Genomic DNA, 11,037 nt, shown 5'->3' on the forward strand with positions numbered 1-11,037 from the left:
TATATATCTATCTATATATCTATCTATCTATATATATATCTATCTATATATATATCTATCTATATCTATCTATATCTATCTATCTATCTATATATATCTATCTATATATATCTATCTATATATATCTATCTATATATATCTATCTATATATATCTATATATATATCTATATCTATCTATATATCTATCTATATATATATCTATATATATATATCTCTATCTATCTATCTATCTATCTTTCATTCTCGTACCTATGAACACAGTGGCCTTTGACTCCAGTGTAAATTAGAACCCTTTTGGATTTTAGGCCGAGACCCAAAACAGGTTGAATTGGAGACGTGCCCCTCTTGATCCATATTACGGTATTATAGCATGCAAACAACTCCACACTCGACAAGCGAGGAAAGATCTGGTGATACTGCAGTTAATGAGTTACAAAGGACATACCCAGAGATGGGGATTCCCTGCTTTATAGTTAGATAACATTGTAAGTTGGTTACAAGTTCATTTTAAATAATAAAAAAGAGGCCCGAGAGGCAACAACCTGTCTACAGTGAAAGCAGCGCTGCTTCAATCCTCCATCAGTGTGTTCTCTCTTTAAGTGTGCAGCCCCAGCACTGCTGTGTGCTCACCTGGGTCAGAACCCAATACACACTCAATGTAGTTCCACACAGAAACCGAAGAAAGAAGACTGTGAGCCCTAAAAAGACACTTGCGTGCAAGTGAGACCCGAGCCGTCACGCTGCCGGTGTAGACGGCTGTGTTGATTATTTAAGATGGAAGTGTATCTGCTCCTCGGACACAAGTGAGCTGGGCAAGAGGAATGCTGCTGAAGCGTCTGTGTGGATGGGATGTAAGAAGCACACAAGCAGTCAGACGGGCTGAAAAGAGAAGACGTTTAGCACAACGGTCCCGTGACATCGTCTCACACACGTAAAAGACGGTTTAGGAAAAATTGATGCAGTAGATTTTTATATATATATATTTTTATCCTTTCATAATTCTTCCTTCTTGTCAAAACCTGTTGCTTCATTACCCACAATTCAACTTGACTAGCGACAGTTCGGCTGGAGATTCAGGGGTGTACAGCTCCACCCCCTCCAGATTTGTTTCTGCAATTTTCAAACTTGTAGTACCGCCGCTTCAAACACTTAATCTGAAACAGAATACAAACTATTATTATTATTATTATTATTATTATTATTATTATTATTAACATCATCACAGTTTACCGACTGACTTCCTGGTTCAACTTTGACTTACTTCACTGATGTTTAGTTTTACACTTGTCCTCTGTAAGAAGGGTTATGACCAACATGCTGAGCGTGGTTAAGGAGAGGAAGGAAGGAATTAACTGTGTGTCCGTCCGTCCGTCCGTCCGTCCAGTGGGATTAGTCTAGTCTAACAGGATCAGCATCTAACGGCTCTTCTCCATCAAATTGAATCTGAGACAAATCATTGCTTTTAATTAGAATAAAAGCCTTCGAGGAGGGCGGCCCGAGCCAAGGCGAGTCCGAGTTGCCGGTGGGTTTTATGGGGGAAGACGGAGAGGGAGCGACGTTGTTGCGCTGGTGTCTTCACTTTTTAACAGACATTGATTCCATTTTGAACGAGCACGCCGTCGAGCTGAGGTTACTGCTTACTGTGCCGGCCAACATTTTATGATGTACAGGCAGCGCACCGTAACCGTCGGTGATTCATAAAACGCCCCACCTGAGCTGAATGCGGACGACTTCCTGTGGTCAGCAGCGAACCCCGCGCTCATGATTGCCTCCTGGAAATACTCATTACTGGAATCGAGGCTTTCGGGGAAACGCCTCTCTCACCATGGGAACCCAAGGGGCTATAAATGAGATGATTCATGTTCGTGCTACAGCTTTAAATGCAACGGTTACTGACTGTAACAAGGCAGCTGACTCAGAAATGCAGCGTTGGCAAGAGTCGTCCTCTGGTGCCTGATCTGATCTGGAGCAGACGCCTCGGAAAGAGACGCTCACCACTTGAAAAAACAGCAGCATTTGTTCAGTGCAAGTTCAAATGCTCAAAAATTCAGTAGGATATCTTGTGGCCAAATTAAATATGACGAATGAGAAGTCCGTTAGCTTAGCTTAGCACAAAGGGTGGAAACGGAAGCAGCTATTCTGGTTCTATCCAAGGGCCTATCAGCACTTTTTAAGCCGGGCGGACGCTGTTCGGATTAAACCCAGGTTTTTTTTAATACCCCGAATTGGACACTTCAGACCAATTTTACAATTCAGCCGAATTTCTGCCAGATCAGGTTCCTTTGATGTGCGGTTTGAGCAGTTCCAGGGTTCTGTCTCCCACATGACTGATGTCAAAAGATCCCTTCTAGACTGTCGTTAGATTGTTTTGATACTATTTGGTCAGTAGTTTTAAAGTACATTCAGAGAAACGCACAGCAGAATTTTTCGCGTGGTGAGATGAAATGCAAAGTCAATGACAAATGAACTTTCAGTCTTTTAGGCCAACGTTGATGAGTCTTCCAGGTGCTCAAGAAAAATTTCAGTTTTTTACAATTCCTTGACAACCCGACAAATTGAATGTGCCGATGAAGATCGTGTGATGTGAGCAAAGGCTCCAGAACACCTACCAAATATATTTTTGTGGCAAGATTATTCTGTCCACTGCTGTTTCCAAGGTCACTAATAGGATGGTGTTTACTTTAGAGGACTTCTGCTCAGAGAGCGTTCATCACTGGAGAAGTTTACTTGTATGGGACTCAGTTTGTGCAGAGAGCAGGGTGTCCATTCGTCTCATTTATGTTGTCACCTGACTTTGTCTTGTTCTATGTCTTGTCTTCTCCATTTTGTCTTTTTTTTTTTTTTTTCCCCCAATTGTTTCTGCCCAACTCATCCTCCGTTGTGTCCCTCAGCTGGCCCCCAGAGAGAGGGAGGCCACCAACTACAGTCAGAAGCTGAAGGAGAAGTTCCAGCACCACCCGCAGATCAGACGCATCGCTCATCACCGACATCTGCCCAAGAGCCTCTACCATCAGACCAAGGAGCTGAGGGTCATGAAAGAGGCTCGCCGCAGGAAGTACGTGTTCATTATTTTTTCTTTTTTTTTTTTAAATTTATTTATTTTTTTAAAGCTAGCCATTTTATCTGAAAGAATGGTCACGACGTACTCTCTGTGGTCCACGTAGAGGTGATGGTGACTTGGGCTGCTGCCAATCTAGGTCTGACCTACGCAGTCCCACCAGCCTAATGGAAAATGTCACTGATGGGCTGGCCTCCTATGACATGGGCTCAATAGCCCTTACATACTCATTTACAGCTTGTATGGTGGATTGATTGTTCCAGTTTGCCCTGCCGTCCAGTGATTCATAGCTCGGTCTGTGGCTGGTTTTTATTTTATTTTCTAATTACTGGCGGTACGGTGAGACGTCACACATGTGTTTGGGCTGTGAATGATTTGCTATCCATGCTTTATGCAGTTATTTTCAGGGTACATCGGCGTAGTGGGTGACGTAGGTGTTAGGTCAACAGTCTCATATTCACTCACTTCCTCCCTCCTCTCTGTTTGCTCATCTCTCTGTCATATGAATATTCCCACCAGCAGTTTGTTCACGGCTCTTCTTCCTTTTTTTCTTTTCCAGGGAGAGGAATGTCCGCAAGCACAGCAAGCCGGGAAGTGTTCCTGTGGTGTCTGAGAGGGAGAAGCACGTTGTGACCGTGGTCAAATAGGCAGAGCCGGAGGAGAGAGCGGAACACCGAAGGGGCCCGCCGACGAGAGATGAGGTGGAGCCCCCCCCCCCCCCATGACCACACCCACATGGGACATGTTCAGACTGCTTTCACTTTAGAGTGGGGAGGAAAAAAACGTTTGAATTTGTCAGTTGTGGAAAGGACAAGTTCTGCATCGTTTGAAGGACACGGACTGTAAATGCAGACAAACATTAAATCTTGTGAAACTTTCTCTCTCCACCACTAAGGCAAAGACCGGCTGTACTATTCACCCTGCAGTGACACATCTCTTTTGGTCTTGTATTTTAGTGAAGAGTTTGCATTCTTCATCACATATTTTTAAGAAATTACGAACCGATTAAATGGATCCTGTGTTTAAAGAATGTCATGTGACTTGGTACATACTTGTTCCCTGCTGTTTCAATAGTCTTTTTCTTGAATGAAGTTCCAGACACGTGCTACAGTAGATTATTTAAACTACCAGAGATGGCGTAAAAGGTTTCAGTATGCTTCAAAAGTCTTGCCGTCCGACTTCTTCTACAGGAGGAAGTGTTTGTTATGAATGGCCACACTCAACATAAAGACCTGTTGGAAAGCTTGATGTCATAGCCTCATCCTGGCTGTATCTATGATCGTTCTGTCTTTTGTGATAATCGTAGAAACTGTCCCAATGTTCTACACAGGTAGTTTTGACTTCCTCGCAAAAACTTCAGTTATTCTACATTTCCCCTCAGTTTTGGAATATATTACTTCCTCTATGGGCTTTAACATATATAGAGGGCACAGCACACTCAAAACATGTCCATACATGAGGCTAACTGTCGTGATCTGAATCATTCAGAATTCAAACTCAACCCCAAGTTCCCTCTTGTTTAACTTGTTGTAGCAGATCACTAAGTGAATTACAGCCTAATGAGGTTGATGCTCGATCCTCTTAATGTTGTCCTTCAAATCCCATCAACACCGCAGCCTGAAATTGGAGAAATGTAATAAAGGGTTGAAGCGGCGGTGGAAAGTAAAGTGAAAGATCGTGGCATCTAGATCTGCTCAAAAAGTCAGTTTGGGTGATGCAAACAATTTAAGTGAAATGTGAAACCTGAAGGCTCTAACAATCGTTTTCATAATCGATTGATCTAGTTATTTTCTCTATTTTATTTATCAATCATTTGGTCTGTAAAATGTCAGGAAGTAGTAAAAAAAAAAAAAAAGTTCACAAGTTCTTGCAGACGTTCATTTCAAATCCGACATTCACATTAAAGAAACTGGAGTTTATGATTTTTTTTTTTTGTCGTTTGTGCTTGAAATGAAGCACAAATTTTTCGTTAAAAATAAAAAAGTCCTCAGTGGAGTGCGCCTTGTGTGTGTGACAGTTTGAACCACAACATCTCTCTCAGCCAGTGTGTGTACGTGTGAGCGCGCGCGCGCTGCACCGGCACCGCTCCCGCACACCTGCAGTAACACTCATTGTCACTAGTCATGTTCTGTATTTATCTCGCAGCGCTCATGATCTGCTTATGAAATATGCATCACGCGCCTGCCGGTACGGTTGCCGCTCCAGCTGCGCGCGCGCGGCTCCTCCAGTCCGCGTTTTGGCGGCTGCTGCGGCTGCTGCCTGCTGTCAATGAACATCCAGCGCGTCCTCTCCGGCTTTAGTCTTCTACGTGTTTCCATCGCTCCGCCTCCTCTTCCTATCTGGATTTTCCCCCTCCCTCTCTCACACACACGCGCGCTCTCTCTCTCCCCCCTCCCCTATCGCTCTCTCTCTCATTGCATCCATTTTTGTGCATTTAAGAAATCTCCAAGAATTAGCAACCTGGAGGAAAGCGAGCTAACCAGAGTGACACAGAGGAGGCTTAAGGACCCCAAACGAAAACAAACAAGGACGGACCGGGCATCTTTGATATCCCACCATGCGAGTAAAGGCTTTCTAAAGGATGGCAGCGATGGGTTAGACAGGATTTACCATGACTGCAAAATAAAAGGCAAGAGTTGACGTTTTTTTATCCTCTTCTTTTCTTTTTGAAATCCCTGGATGGATGGAGGCTTGTGTTTGGAATACCTGAAGGTTGTAGCCTCTACAGCCTGTGCTCTCCCTTCATTTTAAGGGCATCTATTTCTAATCCTGAGCCTTCTCTATTTGAGAAATGTCCATGTGTAAAAAAAAAAATATATATCTGGCGTTTCAAACCGGCAAGCGGCTCGAACATCACGATTTCCCTCAGTTTGCAGGCGACGCTCATCCGGCTTCATCGTGTTTGATAACCCCATTATGACCACTCAATAGACGGGGACGGAGCCTGTGATTCATATTTTTGAGGCTTATTTCTGCAGCACGGTGCAGTGTGTGCACGATAGGCTAACCCCCTGTAACCGAGGTGCCATGCCGCCTGTAAACCGCTGTGACTCCAGCCAATCCGACCGCCAATTTGCGAAATTTGACGGCATGAAATGTAGCAACAAAAAAACGAATTTCGCCCAGAATGCAGCTGGTTGACGTTTTTTTTTTTTTTTTTTTTTAAATTGTAGCCACTGTGTGTAAAAGATGTCTGCTCCACACGGGCCCCGGGGCGGCCCTGGCCCTGCTGCTGCTGCTGCCTCAGCGGCCGGCGCCATGCCGGAGATGCCGGACCTCAGCCACCTCACCGAGGATGAGAGGAAGATCATCCTCGGTGTCATGGACCGACAGAAGACGGAGGAAGCGAAGGAGCAGTCAATGTTAAAGTAAGTAAAAAGCGGAGATGGTGGAGGAGGGTTGGGGTGGTTGGGGTGGTTGGGGTGGGGGGTGAACCACCCCGGGTGTTTGTGGGTTTGTTATTACAGTGGCACATTTCTGTAACCGTCTCTCGGCGAGAGAGCCTACTGGTGGGTCGTGGTGCCTCTTGACAGCCAAGCTAGAGCCTCAACAGTCGTCTACTAGCCGGCAGGAACTGAGGGGAGATGAGCCGTTCCCTCGGTCCTGGTTATCGCCTCTCTCGGCTCCTCGTTTAGGAAATAGTTTATTTGAATGGCTGAGTATCCTTTTTATAATGCGGCATACACCTCCGACCTCATTCCCCCCTCTCTGTCGGAGCCGTAGCTCTACTACTATGATGGGCTGGGTTAGCAGCAACGGGCGCCATTTTCACGTAAAAAGCACGCCGAATTGCTTAACCTTTCCCCACGAGCGTCACCGAGATTACACAATGTGACACTGGAAAGATCATTTAAGGTGTCCTTTGTGGCAATGGCGCACGCGGGGCGTGTGTGCTTTTTCAACGTTAAAGTCTCGGTAGATCCTTGTCACCCCCCCTCCTTCCCTCCCTCCTCTTGTGTACAGATGTCGCTCGGAGCTGTTTCAGCACCACGGCGCTGTCCACTGTAGGGTTTGACTTTTTAAGGTGGACTGGACTGTTTCCGCCATCATCTCTTTAACCTTTGCTGTGTTGAGCCATAACTCTGCTTTATGGTGGGATATTACACTCTATTTTATTGGTCACAAAAACACACACACACACACACACTCAGTTGATGTATTGTTAATTAAATATTTGGCTTGACGTTATTAGGACGATAGGGGTTTCAGGTTGGTGGCCTTAAATGTTTCCATCCTGTTGATTTCCTTGTAGTTTTCCTCCCTCAATGAAAAGAATGCACATGCTCACTGACCAGGCGACATGGTATATTGACTGTTTGTGTTTGAATGCAGCACAGATTGTGGACTACATCTTAGGTGACAGCTGATGAGGGAATCTATCAAAATTTCTGCCAGAGACCTCTGTCAGGTTCACGGTGCCTGTGTGCCACTATCAGCTTTTAAAAATTACTATTATTATATTATGTCATTTTTTGTTTAGAGGCTTGAGAGCTGTTTTTCCCCCATCATCCGGTAAGCATTTGCTGCGTCGGCAGCATTCCTAATGGAGAGAAAGTTGTGCAATCCCTACGTGATTCATGTACTCCAAGACACGGCTACCTCAGCCGCTGCGGAGCGTGCTGTGTGAATCACCCCCCCCCCCCAATAGCTGAGTATATTTGCTATTTCTCTTTCTCTGAGGTAAAGGGGATTGTCAGTTTTAGTCACTCTTAGTCTGACAGTGATGTCAAAGCCTTGTCATGACTGAGCATAGGCAGAAGGGGCTGTTTTTTTTTTTTGAAATGTTTTGCCAGGGACATGACTGATTGACTGACTGTCTCACCATAATGTTAGGTAACTCTGATTGCAGGCCACACAAGCTGAAAGGGAAGTCAAAGAGGCCTCAGTGTCAGTTACTTGCGTGCTGATTTGCATAAGAATTACGTTTCCAGTATCGGCTGCAGGCCTTGGTTACCTGGGGCAGGGCTATACTGCTGACTCTAAACAGCTGGCAAAAGACATGCAGTTAATATTAAGGGCTGGCAGCCACCATTTTGTTGTGTTTCAGAGATTTTTTAAAAAGCCTCTTGACCCCTTTTTCACTTAATAGTAAAGTTTTCTTTCACTATTTTACACAGCAAAACTATATAGGTTAGTTTTTACTGTGCTTTTTGTCTATATGTACAAGGTGACTCATCATGAGTCATCACAACGGTAAATCCCAGCTTTTTTTACCTATGAATCACGCAAGCGTAACATATCCTAAAGCCCTGGCATAGGTATAAGACTGCAGTGGATTAACTTGTCATTGGGTGGTTAGCAGCATTTTCCCAGCAGTGTCGAAAAACAAACACCCACACTGCATCATCCGGCCCTATAGCCCGCGCGTCGGCGCCGACGCAGTCACGGTCCAAAACCAACAGCGGCTCGGATGGCATTTTTCAGGGGGGGAAAGTGGCGGTTTGAACATCGTAGGTGTGTAATCTAACAGAGGGAATCCTGGGAAGATGGAGGGATGGAGAGGAGAGAGGGATAGAGAGAGGGAGAGAGAGAGAAGCCTCCAGCTGCAGGGCTTTGCCAACTTGCTGTTATCTCACTGGAGGTGCTACAGAGAGAGCGTGGATGGGAATCCGGTGCTGCTGACTCGCATGCAATTAGGTGCTCTCTCTTAGCCTGCTCCTTCTTAGCAGGCCTGCTAATGCGCCTGTCTGCATGTAGAACATTTGCTGCACCAATGACGATCCATTACTCTGCACACCTATGGCTCATTGGTAGAATTCTGTCCTAGAAAGCTGCACTCACAGAAGTATATTTAGTGCATCTCCGCACACAAAAACATGAACCCAGTCACTGCAATTAAGCACGGCTCCAGGGGCATTTGTTTCATGGAGCTATCAGCTACCTCCATGCGCCAGCGAGTCTCTGAGCAGCACAGCGATGACGGGTTATGGGACCCCCAACCCCCCCACCCACCCAGACACTTTGTATCCCACAGGCAGGCATCAGCTGCCTGTGACGGGGTGACCCACAGAACCCCGGGGCTCCACTTCTCCTTTCTCCTCGCTCCTCCAGTCCTCCTGGGCTGCTTCCTGGTTCTGCTCGGTGGCTCGGGGGGCCGGTGATGGAGCAGGAATGGGGTCAGGAGGAGGGGTGGTAATCATCTCCATCCCAACTCTGACTTTGTCTTTCACGCCTTTACCCTCTAACGCTCTGCCGTTGTTGCTGTTTCTCTTGCTGCATATAGTGTTACCTGTATTTTGAAGGCGTGAGCTTGCTATTTGAGCACGCACACACACTCTCTCACCACAGAGAGATGGTAAAACCATTAAAGTAAAACATAACACCTTTGACTGACTTATTTAGCTTGTCCTCACACTTTGAAGGCCGCATAACTCCCAGTAAATATTCCCCGTGACAGTGCTGAACTCATGAATTGGAGGGATTGTGTCATCCGCTCAGGAACCTCCTATGACAGTGCTAATTATAGTGGCTGTCTTGTAGGAGGGACTCCCGCTGAGATGCAGCTATTCCAGGGCTCTGAGGTGTCTGCTGCTCCGCCATCTATTTGGGCACCCCCCGTTTTTGTTGCACATGGCGAGTTCCCGTTTAGTTTACTCTGTCCGGGAACATAATGTGTACCAGGGGGTTTTCAGGATGTTTGTTGTCAGAGATGAACATTGAGACCCCCCATCTGTGATTAATTTTATCCCAGGGTTCCCGATTTTGACATTTTTGTATTGGCTTTCACACTATTTACAATTAACGCTTCAGTATTATTATCTATCAATATTCAGTATAACTGTGTCATGACAATATAACGAGGATGTTATCGAGAGAGACTCCTCACTAAATTTGATTCAATACTAACAACAATATCAAAATATATTCGAAGTAGTTCTATGATACTAAATGCGTATTACAATTCCATTTCATTACTTAGCAACATGTAATAATAGGGATAATCACAATTGAAGCAGCAGAGACGGAGATATCCGGACTTTTTGTCCATAATGTCAAATTTTAAAAAACACTGCATACTACAATTCCCATAATGCAACTTCACAGGATCTCTCTAGCCCCCGTGCCTGCTAGAAACACGTGTGTTTCAATTATATTGTAAAATACATTTCTTTAAAACCTTTGCAGTTTCAAAGCCCAGGCTTAGATAACCCTGATGACATCATCAGAGATATTTATTTCAGACTTAAGAAAACCCACAGGAGACAGGTTGAGTCTTTGTATCGAGTCAACTGGTTATATGTAAACTTTGTGTAGTGGCCCTTTAATTTCAGTCATATATTACCGTGTTACTATATAAACAAGACAATCATTATTTAATTTAAACATTTCATAATGAATAGAGCTATCCTCTGTATATTTTTTTGTGTGTGTGTGTGGGGGGGGGGTTGCTGGCTAGACCAACCAAGAGATTTTCGGAGCGACCAGAAGCTGAAAAACAGACCTTGAATAAATAGAGTGACCACAACTTGTTGGACAGAGACAAACCTGGCAACCCAGAGAAAACACTGTGTGCCAGTTCTGCAAACAACAGCTGAGAGGCAGAGAAACACTTCCTGGTACACTGTACCTTTTGTAAAGAAAGGAGAAGCACAGTAGTTAAGAAAATCGACACTGAGTGACAATGTCATGGAAGGAACAAAATATGCAAAATAGTAGAAAACTAGTGAAACAACACTTGAAAATATACCGAGCTCCTTTTAAAATGTGATAGCATCTGCATAAAGTAGTGTAGTGTGTTGTGTAGCTTTGGTGCAGTCTAAATGATTATACTTCATTGTAAACCTTGTACAACCTGCTGTAGCAATACTGTTCTTATTATGTTCATGCCAATAAAGCAAATTTGAAAAAAAGAAAAGAGAGAGAAACCTATGGTTGTGAAATGAGGTGAGGCAATGCTCAGAAGCTTCCCACTGGACAATATACAGTATACACTCTCTCTCTCTCTCTCTCTCTCTCTCTCTCTCTCTCTCTCTCTCTC

The 11,037-nt window shown here is 44.7% G+C and overlaps 2 protein-coding genes across 32 annotated transcripts in view; both read left to right on the forward strand.

Annotated features, from left to right (window-relative positions):
• The window catches only part of dcaf13 (ddb1 and cul4 associated factor 13), an 8,431-nt gene extending 4,342 nt beyond the window's left edge, over positions 1–4,089 (forward strand). The window contains exons 10-11 of the mRNA XM_031874536.1: positions 2,893–3,056; positions 3,619–4,089. Of these exons, the coding sequence (XP_031730396.1) occupies positions 2,893–3,056; positions 3,619–3,706 (252 nt within the window). The 3' untranslated portion in view covers positions 3,707–4,089. The remainder of the gene's footprint in view (positions 1–2,892; positions 3,057–3,618) is intronic.
• Positions 4,090–5,404: 1,315 nt separating this feature from the next.
• The window catches only part of rims2a (regulating synaptic membrane exocytosis 2a), a 129,304-nt gene continuing 123,671 nt past the window's right edge, over positions 5,405–11,037 (forward strand). For 11 of the 31 annotated variants that reach the window (XM_031874421.1, XM_031874433.1, XM_031874425.1 and 8 more), the window contains exon 1: positions 5,407–6,427. In XM_031874421.1, the coding sequence (XP_031730281.1) occupies positions 6,249–6,427 (179 nt within the window). In that variant the 5' untranslated portion in view covers positions 5,407–6,248. Of the gene's footprint in view, positions 6,428–11,037 lie in introns of all 31 variants that reach the window. The other 20 variants (XM_031874437.1, XM_031874448.1, XM_031874441.1 and 17 more) reach the window with 8 other exon arrangements.

Source organism: Anarrhichthys ocellatus, unplaced genomic scaffold (genome assembly GCF_004355925.1).
Source record: "Anarrhichthys ocellatus isolate YVR2014 unplaced genomic scaffold, GSC_Weel_1.0 scaffold81, whole genome shotgun sequence".
In the NCBI taxonomy this organism is placed as follows: Eukaryota; Metazoa; Chordata; class Actinopteri; order Perciformes; family Anarhichadidae; genus Anarrhichthys; species Anarrhichthys ocellatus.